The 15,542-nt window shown below is 35.4% G+C and overlaps 1 protein-coding gene across 1 annotated transcript in view; it reads left to right on the forward strand.

Annotated features, from left to right (window-relative positions):
* The window catches only part of LOC103781761 (protein diaphanous homolog 2-like), a gene marked incomplete at both ends in the record, with an annotated part of 130,801 nt that overhangs the window by 88,119 nt on the left and 27,140 nt on the right, over positions 1–15,542 (forward strand). Inside the window, one exon of the mRNA XM_008949481.1 lies at positions 8,790–8,954. Within this exon, the coding sequence (XP_008947729.1) occupies positions 8,790–8,954 (165 nt within the window). The remainder of the gene's footprint in view (positions 1–8,789; positions 8,955–15,542) is intronic.

Raw genomic sequence — 15,542 nt, forward strand, 5'->3', positions numbered from 1 at the left:
TTTCAACAGGAAGAGAAGATTAGGTATATAATTGTGATTCATAATTATGTGTGTATGCTCCAGAAGCCTTGCCTTTGTGTAGTCACAGAGATACATTATGTATGTACTGTGAATGATAAAATTGTTAGCATCTGTTTACATACTGATAGCAGGTGAAAATAAAGCTATCAGTGTAAATGACTTACTGTTATTAAAGCTGAATTTCTGTCTTCAGCTAATAAGTTCTGTTTGTGTTTCTCCAGTTCAATTCAAACTATGCTCTATTATGAATGAGCTTGGAGATTACAAACTAAGAGTGCTCATACAACCTTCATTAAAGATGATGACACTATTGAATCAGACTTTCTCTTCTAGCACTATGAAATATGTTTTTAGCCTGGTTTGGTGTCTCCTGGATCCAGAATCCTGCTCTGAAATGGTATGCAAGTGTTTTGAAATGACAGAATGCAGTTTATCTGGTTAAAATATTTTTAGTAAATTTTCTTAGTGATAGTTGTTTGGAAATGAATAAAGAAAATATTTGTGTTCTTGTTGAACTGTATTTTTTCAGTATTTGCAGTAGCTAACTGTACCCATGGAAAAGACAAGAGGTGTTTTGCTCTATGTATGGTAATAGATTATCAAGCAGTCTGCTTCTGGTTTTAATTTCAGGAGATCATGCCAAGGGATTACATTATTTTCACAAATTAATTTGAAGCATGGGTTTGTTTTTTTTTTTTTTTTTTTGTGAATTCAGATGATGAGTTGGCTTAAGTGCTGATAGGAAGCTAAATCAAACACAGTCCAGATAATTGAGTTTATTTATTTGGTTCAGCTTCAGCTGAATTGTTAGTATCTTGTGAAGTTCTGAGAATAATCCATTTTATTGAGAACTATGTTTAAATAATAAAGACCATTTGATTTGCTGAAATAATGAACTGTTCAGTGAGAATTATTAAAACTGGATGTCTGTGCTTCATAGGGAGGATTCCAACAAATGATTTGTTCTTAGTGTTTCAGGTTTCTATTCAGTACTCAGTCTTACTTATTTCCGTTATGCTTGGAGTAGGAGGAGCTGTATTTGGGTTAAATATGGCGTGTAAACTTTTTTTTTGTAGATTTGGGATTTTTTTAATGTAATTAAATTGCTTTATGTATTCAGATTGGAGGGAAAGAAGTTATTCGAGATATTATATTTTGAAGTTGAAATTATGCATAGTCAGAGTAACCTAAGTCTCTTGTTCATTTGGATTTCCCAGAATCACAACATGGTTGAGTTTGGAAGGGACCTCTGGAGGTTGTCTTGTCCAACCCCTCTGTTCAAGTAGGACCATCTAGAGCAGGCATACAAAACTGTGTCCAGATAGCTTTTGTGTATCTCAGAAATTCCATAACTTCTCTGCACAGCCTATTCCCGTGCTCAGTCACTCATTTAAACTCAGCCAGGCTGTTACTAAGCTCTTGATTCAAGCTCAGAAATATTGAAGGCCTCATACCTTAGGTTGTGAATTTCCATTAAATTACCTTTAGGTATAAATACAGGCTCTTCTGTGGAAGTACAGTCTTGTAATTGTTTTTGATTTCTTGCCTGCTCTACTCTACAGTTGATTTCCTTTTGTTGGTACTTTCTTACTGCTGAAGATGTCAAGTGCCACCTCTGAGTAACATTAATTTGCAAGCAGATCTAGTGATCCACACCTTGAAATTAGTAAAATGCAACATTTATGTTGAACAGTGTCACAAACGTTTTTTTTTTCATTCCACTGTTGTATGCTTTATCTAATGCATCATAGAAGCATACAAACAAAAATCAGCTGTTGTGTGACTGTTTACATAATTCTTTTTGCCTAATTAATTCTCCCCCAACTACGTCATTTCAGGCTCCAACAATTTTACCTTCCAGCTTTTTGAATAGATAGTTTTTCAGCACATTTATTAATTTTCCCACAGTGCCTGCAGTAGCATGTGGTGGATTGAGCTGACTGACAATTAGTTAAAGAAAGTAAAACTAACTTCTATTTCTTCAAATTAGAAGAATACATGGTAAAGATAGATTAGTTTTATACTGTTAAAATTTACATACTTTGTGTTGGAGTAATAACAAAGTTGTAATTTTATCAAGACTTCAGCTATGTGTGTTAATTGTTCCAGGTGTTTTGTCCCTTTAAAGAGTTGTAGTGTGTATATCTATGTCCAGAATAAATAATAAAGAATAATTAAGTGGCATTATGATATGTGGCTGTGTTTTCTCCTGCTTCAAGTGCTGCTGACATTAATTCCATAGTTCTGTTCAGGACAGGAGAGAAACATTCAAAAACATAATTTGTCATGGAAATTTTAATAACCCAGTTTTAATTAAACTGTTTTATCTGAGACAGAACATTCTGATGGAAATTGTCAATTTTCAGGACAGTAAATGAGTACTCTGGAGTTTGGAATAGCTAACAAAATAATAAATTATTTCAAATCATAAATTTAATAAAGCGTGAAAGAGTAAGCATTAACATATTTTCAGCCTTGCAATATTTAGGATTATAAAGGCTCAGAGCTTTATCATTGTATAGAGATGTAATTTATGGACTTTTTTTGCAGTCAATGCAGATTCATCAATCTGCAATTTAAAGCTAACAAAATTGTATTTTTCAACAAGAGAAGAAGGTTACTTGCACTGGAAATAGTGAGTGGATTAACAGTTTTTCGACTGTAAATTCTAAATTATGACTGACTAGAATTTTTACCTAAAACTAGTATGTTATGTAATATCTAGCTGTTTAGTCATACAGTTGCAAATGCACATAAAAGACTGATGTAGATGAATTTCAAGGAAATCATATGGACATTTTTAATGAAGCTATGTTTCTGATTTTTCTAATGATGCTCTGATGTCTTTTGAGAAGTTTCCATCTGTAATGAATATGAAGATCAGTGTATAGAATAGTAACACCAGTGTATATAGTAGCATATGAGACTTGATATAGTCAGTAAAATTCAAGTTTACTAAAAAATACATAGATTGGATATCTAAGTAAACTTTAGATTGTTTTGCTTTCCAAATGCCTAGAGAATCCCAGACTGATTATTTTTTTTACCTCATTATAGTGTTAGTTTATATAATATGCCAAGTACTTTATTTTTTTTCCCCTCTTTAGGTTGAGTATATTTATAAATGACAACATCTTCCATCTCTATTCCCAGTGGGCCTTCATTTTCTTGTGTCCTTGTGTTTTTGCTCTGTAGTAGGAGTTAATCCATCTGTAGCCTGATGCCAGCTGCCTCTTTCTTAAAGGAATTTTTTGTGTGTCAGCGTAAACTTTTGAGAATTGAGCATTAGATTAAAAACTCTCCAAATGGAATGTTGCTTTCACATGTTTTCAGCTTCCTGTAAGCAGTAGCTGGAAGGACATGTCAAAAAGAGCTTCTATTCAGTCTTTGAAATGCTTTTGAAAAGTGTTAAGAAGTTTCTGGCAGGTATCTCCTTTTTGTTTGCAGTGCATTCTTTCTTCTTCTGCAGGTATCAAAGAGATCAGCTCTGTGGTCTCTTTGTTTTACTGTTTCAGATGTGGTGAACCTCCCCTGAATTCCATTTCTATGCCCTGGACAGGGGCCTCCTTCACTGGTGGGATATACCAGTGCATTTTTTCTTAGAATTACGGCTTAATTACCAGTGTTCTTTCTGCTGTGGCGTATTGTTGAGGAATGCCAAGCTGTCAGTGTTGGCTTTCATTTTCTTTGTAAATGCTGACAGTCATAGGTGTTGCCTTTGGGCAAGTGAGGTTTTTTTGTGTATTCAGGTACTTTATTGACTATTTTTCGAGTCAATGATATATTAATGTGAAATTCATGCAGATGTTTTGGTGGAAGTGATGACTCCACCTTCAATTTGAGGGCTTTAACCTTGATTTCTCTGATCTTTTTTTTTCTTCACCTGTTTACATGGAATAAAGCAGTAAAAAGCATGGAAGTGCCATGGTAGTGATCCTAATACAGACATAAAGAATTGAATTCTACTCTTGATGGCAATTAGGGATTTTTTATCTCTGACATAGTGTGGTAGCATTGTGTCATGATAACATTTGTATCCACAGCTTGCTTAATTAAGTGAATTAATTTAGACATTGCACTGAAATGCCAGTGAGTTGTAGTCATCTGGTCCTATTTCAAAGTGTCAAAAATCATTTATCTCCTTACAGAGAAGGTATCTTCAGTTGTTACAGCTGGCTGTATGCTGCTGTACTGCCATTTAACTGTATTTTGGCACTGACACTCCACTAAATACTCTCACTGCAGAAATCCTTATCCATCTGGGTATCTAAACACTTTTTTCCCCCTTCCTAGTGTTGGTCACCAGCTGTCAAGCAAACCATGGAACTGGGTGGGATTTCTATGAAGTTGGCAGCTATAATGCAAACACAGAAACAAAATCCTTAAAAAAAAAAAAAAATTAAAGACAAAGAAAGAAAGGGAGTGGAGGTTTCCCAGCCTCTCTTTTAGCAGTGACAAGAGACACAAAAAAACAGCATTAGCAGATAAATGAAATTTGGCAAGAAAAGTTAATAAAGCAATAAGGATAATGGAAGTTAATGGTCTACATTAACCTGTATCTTTGTAATTTAAAAGACATTAAGTTTTCTTTTATTATTTGTTTGCATTTTAATTTTCTTTAGAGTTCTTTGGAGAAATGGCATGCAGAGGCATTTACTGGATTGCACAGTGAAGTCTGTACTATTAACATTTTGGAACGAGTTACTGAAAAGCAATTTATTTATTAATTAATCTCAGGGTGATGTGTTAAAGCCAGTGGTAAGACAGCACTTTCAGAAGACACCTGTAAATTTTGAACTGAAATAACACTTCTTCAAACATTCAAACTTGACACTTAGTCTCAGAGTAGTTCTATGTAGTTGCCTTCTGCAGTAATATTAAAATGAAAAAAGGAAGTGGATTAAAGGACATAAACTTTCTTTTGCCTTGTAACCACTAAAATAAGTGTTTAAAAACTTCAGGGAATGTTGTATGTACAAAGTTGCCTAGACGGTGATTAGATGTGGTTCTGTTGTCTTTGCAGTCAGTGGTGTGTTTTCTAGTCTTCAAAAAGCAATAACTCTCCATATATTCAGTTTTAAAACCACATTTTTCTTGGTTTATGTGGAACCTGGGAACACAGGTATAGTACTTGCTGTGGCTTAACCCCAGCTGGCAATAAACACCATGCTGCCCCTCGCCCACTTGCCCCCCAGCAATGGGATTGGAGAGAGAACTGGGGAGGGTGAGACTAAAATGTGTGAGTTAAGATAAAGACAGTTTAATAAAGCAGAAAAGGAAGGGAAAATAATAGAATATACAAAGAGTCGCACAATACAGTTGCTCACCATGCACTGGTTCCCAAACAGTTCTTGAACTGTGATGTCCCCTGGATAAATGTCCTCATTTTATAGACTGGCCATAATGTCATGTGGTCCAGAATATCCCTCTGGTCAGCTGGGGTCAGCTGTCCTGGCTGTGTCTCATCCCAGCTCCCTGAGCACCCCCAGCCTCCACTGGCAGGGCACAGTATGAGAAGCTGAAAAGTCTTTGGCTCTGTGTAAACCCTGCTGAGCAACAACTAAAACATCCCTGTGTCATCAACAGGATTCTCATCCTAAATCCAAAACACAGCACTGTATGGGCTAGTAGGAAGAAAATTAACTTTATCCAGCTGAAACCAGGGCAGTGCTGAAGATGGAAAATGTTTCCAACATGTTTGTTTTTTTTTTTTTTTTTACATTTTTCAAATAATAGTATTTTCAGTGTAGTCTTGGCTTATAATTTTCTTATGGTTCTGAAAGAAACTAGAAGAATTAAAATGAAACACAAACCAAGCTCATGAATAAAGTAATTTCTTTTATTTGAACAAGTACCTTTCCACTTGATAGTTCTGTGTTTTTTGTTTGGTTCAGAATAGTAAGAATGAAATCTTGTTTACCGTTTTTAAATGAGCACTCATTAAAGCTTCAATCTATATTAATGAAAACTGTTGTAATTAAGTGTTTCTATTATGCAAAGTTTTGATAGATTTTTCAGTGATGTTTTTTCATGAATAATGTGGCAAGTATGGCTTTACTTCTGGAATAAATGTGTTGACCAAGTCTTTGCAATGACTTGAAGCAGTACGTTTCAAGGTGATTTTTGAAGTTACTAATATTTTATAAGTGTGAAGATTCTATGAAGCATATAAATTGTGACAGAGCAACTTTGTAATATGACATGGTATATGACTGGGAACTGTTAGCTGTATAGCACTGACTTGGGTTCTTCAAAATTAAGTGTAGTTAAGATACTCCATTGTCTCTTTGCTCTTCATATTCATCCATCTTACCAACATTCTTTTGTCTTATAGGTTATCTGTGAATGGTATTTCTTAATTGCAGTTTAGTACCTATTAGATAAAAAATAATATATTGAAATTATATGTTTCTACAGTGTGACTTTAAAATATCTTATATAGTTAGTTTAAAATCTGGAATGTTACAGGGTTTTTTCTTTCAGATTTTTCAATTGTTTGTAGTATATTCGTTTGGGTTTTTATTATAGGAGGTTGTTTTTAAAGGAACCACAAATAAAGTTTCTATCATTGTGTACCTTCATACTTCTTTTTCCTAGTGCTTTTGGTGAGTTGTTCAAGACAGTAGTCTGCTGACTCTAAGGCAATTCATGTTTTTCTAAAATTTTTAGACACTGCTCAATAATTCATTAATGTGCCATTATTACCTATTTAATGTATTCTTGCCATTAAACTTTCATTTCCTTTTGTACAGTTAAATGTCATTGAGGACTGACCTATACCAAGTTTCTCTTGTATTATGATGAACAATTTAACTGTCCAAGCTTGAAATTCTAACCAAGCAGGTTAAATTTTATTTCATTTAACTGAAAATATAGGTATTACTACTGTGTTTGCACTGCTGTGAAACTATGTATTGGTTTATATTACTGTTGCAAAATCTTGACATGTATATGTTAAGATTTGTCACATTGTTGATTTCTACTTTTTAACATTCTAAATGAACATTATAAGGTAACAAAAGAATACAGCTTTCCTTTTATGCTGCTGAGGCTTCAATGAAGAGAGCATTGCTTGGAAAATAAGTTTCTTAGGAGGAAAATTTATATTGTATAAAGCTTTCAATCATACTTTCAAGAAGCAATTTTTAAATTCTGTATTTAGGTACCCTTCCATTAGTTAGAGCAGGAAAATCCAGGTGAAATATTAGGCTTCTTTACAATGGAAAATCCTTTCAGCTTTGTTACACTTGCCTGTAGCTTGTGAAATGACAGCCTTGTAATTCTACAAACACTATGGAAATGCTCTGAAGAGCATGTACACCTGAATTTCCTTTTTTTATTCTGCAATTTGTTGACTGTTTTCTGAAGAATAATTTTTTGGGTTTAGTTTCATCTCAAAAATAAATGATTTATACAGTTTCTCTGTATCTCTTTCCCCTAATTAGTTTCCAGGTTGTTTGTTATTTTACAGAGAGATAGAGATCTCAAAAATATTAATTAGAAATGTGATACTAGACAGAGTCTCAAATTAGAGTCTCAAGTATGAAGAAAGGTTGAAGCATGAGCTCTGCGGTATTAAGAATCAGAATCCACATGGAAAAGAGTTGTTACAAGTAAAAGCCACAGGGAGCCAGGCTACATGATTTTTGTAGTTCAGGGAATAACTTGTGTCTTTTGTTCTTGGGTTTTGATATGTACAGCACAACACTTTCATCAGCTACAAATCAGTATCAGCAGAACTAGTTTAATCATGTACTAGCTGGGGTTTTCTTACAGTGATTTGTGACTCCATGTCTTTGTGCCTATAAAAAAGACCACAGAAGAGAAGAGCAGACTGGGACTTACTTCCTTCAAGGCAAACTAATATTTCTCTGAGTAGTCTGCACTCTTCCTGTGTTTGCAAGTGTATTGTTCTAAAAATATTTTGTTTTTCATATATGGAAAAAAGTGGTATTTTCCTATTTGAAGGAATTGTGCCAAACTGTTTATGATGACTGCTGGGATGGAAGTTAATCTCTGTTTCAGTTCTAGTTTCTAATGGGAAAACTAAGACATTTGTTGTTCCATGGGGTTTTTCTTATTAGTAATTTTTCAAGTCTGTTTGTCAGTTAACTGGGGCAAGTGGATGGATATTCCATTTTTATGAGTTTTGTGAAATGGCATAGTTGAGATTATGCCCCAAATAAGTGTATCTTGTACAGGGATCCTGAGGCATGAGCTGAGCTGTGTGGCTAGGCGTTAAAGAATCTACAAAGGTGAAATCTGTAATAAAAGGCAAAGAAAATTGGACATCATACTATATGATTTTGTTATTGATAGTTATGCACAGTGCAAATTTTACACGTAAAAATATATGTACATAATTCGGGGGACATGACACTGCTTGAGCAGTGGGACATTGTAATCAGATTCTCACAGCAAACTGATTTTCGGTATGTCTTTTCATAGAATGTATTTTACAAAATTACTCATTTAAAAAAAAAAAAACAAAAATAGTCAAAAGTTATCTGGACATTTTATGAAGCCATTTGTATAACCTATTAATAGTAAGTCTTCATTGTTGGAAAGGGATCATTTAATGGAAAAGTGTGTCACCACCTTGTGTTGGTAAGAACTTGCAGACATGTAAACATTAATACATGAAAATGTCATATTTGGAAGCACTAACAAGTCTTCCAGTTCTAACCTCTGTACTGAGTTTTTGTTAACTTTTATTTTTACTCTTCAGTTCGATGACGTTTGAATCATTTTCCTTAACAAAACCTTACAGCTTTGCTGAGAGTGCCCGAGAGCAATATGAAAAATTGTCCAACATGCACAACAACATGACTAAACTGTATGAAAATTTGGGAGAATACTTTACCTTTGATCCCAAAGCAATAAGCATAGAAGAATTCTTTGGAGACCTGAGTAACTTCAGAACCCTATTTCTGGTAAGTCATGGGTACAAAATATTATACATATTCTTATGTCTTCTTTCTCCCAGTTCTTTCCTCTTTTCTCTGTTTCTCATCTCATAGTTGGTTCTGTTCTGTGGCAGGAAATTTGATGAATGTTTCTAGTATTATTTAGTTTTTGGTCACTGATAGTTATCATCCTCTGGTTTGTAATTTACCAACTCAAATGGTGATGAGGTTGAAATATAAAATTTATTAGAAAATATTTTTACTCTCTTAAAAGCTTGCCTGCTGGTTGATGCACAACAAACAGGTGTGATACTGAAAAACATGTTGAAATGAAGACTTGAATGGCCATGTCTGCATTCATGTTGTGTTAGAATGTGGTAGGTGCCTTAATGGTGCTGTGGCTTTCAAGATGAGCTCTGAATTGCTGACAGGACTCATGAAGTTCACTTAGACACTTGTACTATTATTTCAAGTCATCCAGAGTGGCTCATGTCAGGGTATGGCTTTTTTATGAAGGAATTTAAGAATTTCAGTTTAAACAGCTGCTTTTTTTTTTTTTTTTTTAAAGTGATCTATGTCATTAACACTTTCTTGCTGGCTGTCTGGGAGCCATAATTAGCTGCACCATAGGAATTGTACAAGGAAAGCAGGTGCCTAAAATGTCACATTGTATCGCTGGAGAATATTAACATCACTTGGAAATACCACTGTTCACCATAGAGCTGTGGCTCACCAATCTGTCTATTGCCAGTAGCTGGCTTAATTTATCATGCAGTCATAAGCATGTTGAGTTCCAGTGTGGTGGAGGAATAACTACTTCAAAACGTTCTTCTCATGCACTTTGCTTTATTGGAAAACTTTTGCTACAATATACTTAACTATTTATTTTAAATTGGCTGATGATTGTTTCATGATTAGTGAGTATGCAACACATCTGCCTGAAGTCTTGTGAAGAACAGGAATAGTTGTCTTGAGATATTTCTGTGCATGAACTTTTTCATAAATCCAAGGCTTAAATTTTCAGTGCATTTGGAAATCTACTCTGTGGTGGCTGCTTGAAACAGACTTCAGACTAACAACGTCCAAATATTCTAATGAAAATCTGTCCTCAAGTGTGTATTTCAGCTGCTATGGAGGTGATCCGAACTAGAGGGCAAATGCTTTCTAGAAGTTGTATTAGAAGGATAAAAATTCTAATTGCTTTCTTCTATTTTCCTTTTTTTGACTTCCCAAAGATTGTACTGAAGGCCTGCTGCTCTTCACTGGTTGTATTTGAATTTACAGGGAGAATATCTGTAAGAGATTAATTTCTTGCTTTGGAATGACTGAATAATGCCAAGGAGTGGAAATGGTATTTCAGGTTTTCAGTGGGCAGATGTGAGAAATAAAATATGAAATGGAGTAACTCTTCTAATAACAAAGCTGGAATATTTTTGTGGCCTTTCTAAATAAACAAAAAGCAGAAAAGGAACTGTTATGTGTATGTCACAGTTCCAAGAAAATGATCATGATGAAAATGTCATTGTCAGGTTTAGGATGAGTTTCTGCAAGCACTTCTCTTAGAGTGAAGTGTTGAATTCAGAGCTGGCGTTGTTACTGAATCATATGTAAAGATCTTTATTTCACAGCAAAAAGCTGTGAAACTTTTTTCAGACTTTAAAAAATTACAGGAACTTGACTCATTTACACATAATCCTTTGGTTAATGGCGTACGCACGTGTATGCATCTTAATTCTCTATATGGATATGGAACAGCAGCAGAAGTAGTATATGCTACCCTAATAATTTTTACTGACAAATATTATCTGGGATTTATTTGCCACAATCTTCTTTAATTTATTTCCTCTTTCTGTGTGTAAGCACAAATACCTGTGTTCTTCTGATTACTAGACAATGCTCAAAGCAGACAGCAGTCTTGCTTTGCTATTATTATTAATGTTATTGTTTAATAGGAGGGGAAGAGGCTATTGTGAAAGTGTTTGGCACAGTTAAAACACCTGTAGTTGAATCATTTTATTCTGCTAGATTTGATTTTGAGGAACTAGATGTTACATGTTCTCAGAAGATTGTAAATACTCTGCTTTTTTTAAAATGTAATCCATCTTTTGTATTTCGTTTATATTTTAAATAAGTTTTAACAGGCTCTCTTTTAAAGTTTTGATACAAGGAGTAGCTATGGACAAATAAGAGTAAGGTCCCCTGATAGACATTGTATGGTTAGTCATGAACTGGTGGTCACGTGTTTATTACTGTCACAACCTCATGTATATGTTCTTACAAGCCTTGGTATGAGGTTGTCTTGTTGTGGTAACACATCGTCAAACCCCTGCATTAAGTGGTGTAAATACTCAAAAAATTAATGCATTGCAAGACATAATTGTCTTTTATTGAAATCGAGTGCCTTCTGTGTTAGGGGGAAGTGGTTATAGATGCAAACTTCTGTTCCTTCCCCCAGCAAAGGTCGCAGTCCACCAGGTGTCCCAGAGACTGGGGGCCTTTCTGCTTTAGGAGTTTCTACAAACCTGTGTATGGTTGGTTCTTCTTAGGATATTTGTTTGGTTTGTACATTTTACCTGAGAATAACTAACTGCAATAAAATGCTTTTCTAGGGTGGCCAATTGTCCCAAAGACTATGTCTATGTAAATTCATTAGTTTATGAAGATGGAACTGTTAAGTTCTTTTTGCTGGTTTGGAATATTAAACTTGCATTCCAAATAGAAAAGACATAGCACAAATAGCCTTTCTGAGCTTCTAGAGAAGTAGGACTAATTTCTTGTATTGCTTTATAATTTTAGAAAGTGAGCAAAATAATTTCCTAGGATACTATTCTAATGCTACGTGTTGGTCTAAGCAGTTGGTTATATCCCATCTGGTGCTATAAGGTCTATAAATCCTTTTATCTTCTAGGCATCTTCCTTTAAAAAAAGTTATGAAATAAGAAAATTAACTGGGATTGTATGTATGATGGATACTAATCTAAATAGTAACGCTTCAATATAAAAAAAAAAGAAAACTGAAGCTTATGTAGCTGAAGGAGACATTTTCTTTTCTGTAGCATCATCTGTACTTCAGTCAATTCACTTGTTCAGACATGCACAGTAGGGGGAGGAGTAATTGGAATTAGATCTTTTGAGAATTGTTTTTTTTCCTTATGTTATCTGCTAGAGCAGAACCTTGTAAACTTTAGGGGCATAAAGATTCTTGTTTAGGGAATTAATTTTTGCCAGACACTTGAGGAAGGCCTAGGGCAAGCATGAAAAGTTCACAATACACTGGTGTTTGTTGGTGTTTTTTTGTTTTTTTGTTTTTTTTTTTGTTTGTTTGTTTGTTTGTTTTGTTTTGTTTTGGTTTTGTTTTTGTTTTCTTTCCCTATTAAAAAAAAAATACTAAAAAAATCCCTAAGTTTTCTGCAACATTTTGATGCTTGTGAAAAGAAGTTTCCTCAAAGGAGAAAAGACACTGAAACTCATTTCATCTGTGAAATTTACTGTAAAAACATTGTAACTATTGTTAAGAATCCAGGAGCAATCAGAAAAGACTGAGGATATACATCTGCAGATATTCCATAGAGCATGTATCGTGTTTGTCCAGTTCAGAGTGTTTGAAGGCCTGTGTGCTCTAAGTGGCTTCATTAACTTTTTTTTTAGTATTTTGGTAAATGCTGAAGTTTAAATCCAGATATTTTTTGTAATATTACTAACTTGTTTCTTCCTGTTTGTCATTCTTCAAAGTTATTGCTGGTGCCTGTCTATTGATAAAGCTCGTTTCTTCTGATACTAGCAGTTTTAACTTACAAGTTTAGAAGTTCTTCAGATTGCTTCTTCTGTTTTTGTTGATAACAGTTCTGGTCAGACTATCTGTGACAACAAAACACAGTGTAGAATCACAAAGTGGTTTAGGCTGGAGGGAGAGGCTAAGGAGGTCATTGAGTTTGACATCCTGCTCAAAGCAGGGTTAGCATAGGAGTTAGTTCAGGCTGCAACTGTTCTCCAACTGAGTGTTGAGTATCTCAATAGATGAAGATGCCATGGCTGTGGGTGACTGTTGAAGGCTTTGCCAAAGCCCCAGTGAACAACATCCATTGCCTTCCCCTCATTCACAGAGCCAGTCATCTCAGTAGAGAGGGCAGTTGGGTTGGTAAGGCACAATTTACCCTTGATAAGTCCAATGGGGCTGTTTCCAGTCATTTTCTTGTCCTTTATGTACCTGGAAATGGCTTCCAGAAGGAGTTGTGCTGTCATCTTCCTCAAACCAGAAGCGGTGGCTGGGTAGTGTGTTGGTCACCAGGCTTTCCTTGTGCTTCTGAAGGTGAGCATATTACTTGCCTTTTGCAGGCACTGGTGATGTCCCCATGTCCCACAGCTTGTTGATTCAACAGGGACTTGGCAGTGCCAACAGTGAGTTGCCCGAACCACCCATGAGATGGGTGGCAAAGGTGGAGATGAAGGTGGTGTAGAGTACCTCAGCCTCCTCTCTGATGTTGAGTTCCATGCTCCACTCTGCTGCAGACCTACATTTTCCTTTGTCTTCCCTTGTCTGTCCTTGTAGCTATAAAAGCTTTTCTCATTGCTTTTCACATCCCTGGTTGGTTTTATTGCATCTGAGCTTTGACTTTCTTAATCACTTCCCCCCTGGTGTTCCACCTGGACACTGTAGCTGCCTTTCCAGTCTTCCATGTTTATGTTTTCTGTCAGAACTCTGTCAGGAGTTCCTTGTTCAGCCAAGCTGGCCTCTGCCACACTTGCCCAGCCTCCTGCATGGCAGGATGGATGGTTCTTGTGCTTTGAGAAGGTTGCCCTTAAAGGTCCATCACAAACAATGAATGCTTTACAGATATATTGTGTTTTAATTGAAACTACAGTGTAGATATTTTGAGATAATTTTGAGGTATTTTCCCTTTGTGAGCACTTAGAATTCAATATAGCCCTTCAGAAAATCTTCACTTGTCTTCTATTTTGTACAACAGCTATTATTTGTATTTCCCTTTGCTTAACCTGTCATTATGTGTATGATTCTGCTGTGTAAAAGCCAGATAGTAGCTAAACAGGTTGATTGTAATGACAGTTTTTGCTTTCTTTCATTTCCAACGAAAGATGAAACTATCCTGTAGTACAGAACTGTGCAACTCAGCTAGTGTATTTGGAAAAGAATATTTTTAAAGACAGATCTACAAATTAAATCAGAAGTATATTCTGAATGGCACATCTCCAGGCCACACAGCACGGGTCACACGCACAGAAAATTGTGTGTATTTGTATGTGTGTATATGTATAAATTTACATTAGGAGCTTGTTAGGTGTTCGTCTTATAATGGTCATATTGAGCTATTGTAATGTCAAGAAAACAGCTGGTCTTTTGAAAACTCATGTTAAAAATGTTTGATGATCATTAGAGGAGGTGCCATACATCAAATGGAAAAGAAAGCCTTGTTTATCACTTGAAATTAAAAAAAAAAAAAAAAGTGCATGCATCATCTTTTGGAATGGCTTGCCTCTTGCAAGTTGGGTGGAAACAGTATTTAATAAATGCACCTCCACAGGCTCTAAGCACTCAGAAGTTGTTAGTCCGGGTGACCAGGTGTAAAATATATGAGGAAGACATTTTCTGGAATAGTGTTGTTTTTTTCATCCTTCATTCTTCTGATCAGAATGTATCAGCAGTACAGTGATATTCCTTTGGGGCCAGTAGTTTTTCTTAAAGTTGTTTTCCCGCAAAATTTTCCATATAAATAAGTTGTTATTCTGTTATCCCTGAACAACAGGAGGAAAGAAAATTATAAGTAGGCAGTGTGGGCTGATACAGTAACTGACCTTTCTCAGTTTCTTTGTGAGACACATTGATTGCTGTTGGAACACTTTCTGTACTTTTCCCAGCAATAGACAATTACTCCAGAAATGGACTTATTTGTGGATGTTTTCTTGTTTCATTGTTTTATGGCTTTGAAACTGTCCAGATACAAAGTTTCCAGTCAAGGACCAAACAAATCCTTTGTGTTTAGTTTTTATCACCATCTGTCTACCTTTGTGAGAAAGATTTAAGTGTTTTTTTGGTTGTTCTGTGTTGTTAGCAGGAGAAAAAGAAGCACTGTGCAGTTAGGAAATCACAGTCTAAGTGGCACTATTAACACTGCCCATCATGTGATTGCAAATAGCCAAATAAACTCGCAGCACCTCTGACGAGTCATCTAACCAAATATTCCTTGTGAGGCACTTAAGTTCATTGAGCTGCAATATAGTGAAACAAACTGTAGATGCAGATAGAAGAAATAAAGTTTGCTTATATATTGGCTTCCATTTTATCCCCAGGCTTCTCCAAACATTTTTACAGGAAACACAACTAGAGCCAAGGGTGTGTTGAGTTGAAATAATGAAATAGTTTGCAGCATTTTACCCCTCTCTACCTGTTCCAGTCAGAAATCTTGTCCCACATGGGTCCCCTCATGGCTGTACTGCTTCTTGCTCAGTGCATGGTTTTTTGTTTGTTTTTGTGGTCCTAAGTAGACTATTTAAACCTTTGAGTTGTTTTTTTTTCCCCTGGTACTTGTGTCACCTCTGCCAATGTTAACTACTTTTATTTTGTGCTTAAGTATGTCTTGATAACCTCCTTGTATGTGA

Source organism: Merops nubicus, unplaced genomic scaffold (genome assembly GCF_000691845.1).
Source record: "Merops nubicus isolate BGI_N331 unplaced genomic scaffold, ASM69184v1 scaffold7871, whole genome shotgun sequence".
Taxonomy (NCBI): domain Eukaryota; kingdom Metazoa; phylum Chordata; class Aves; order Coraciiformes; family Meropidae; genus Merops; species Merops nubicus.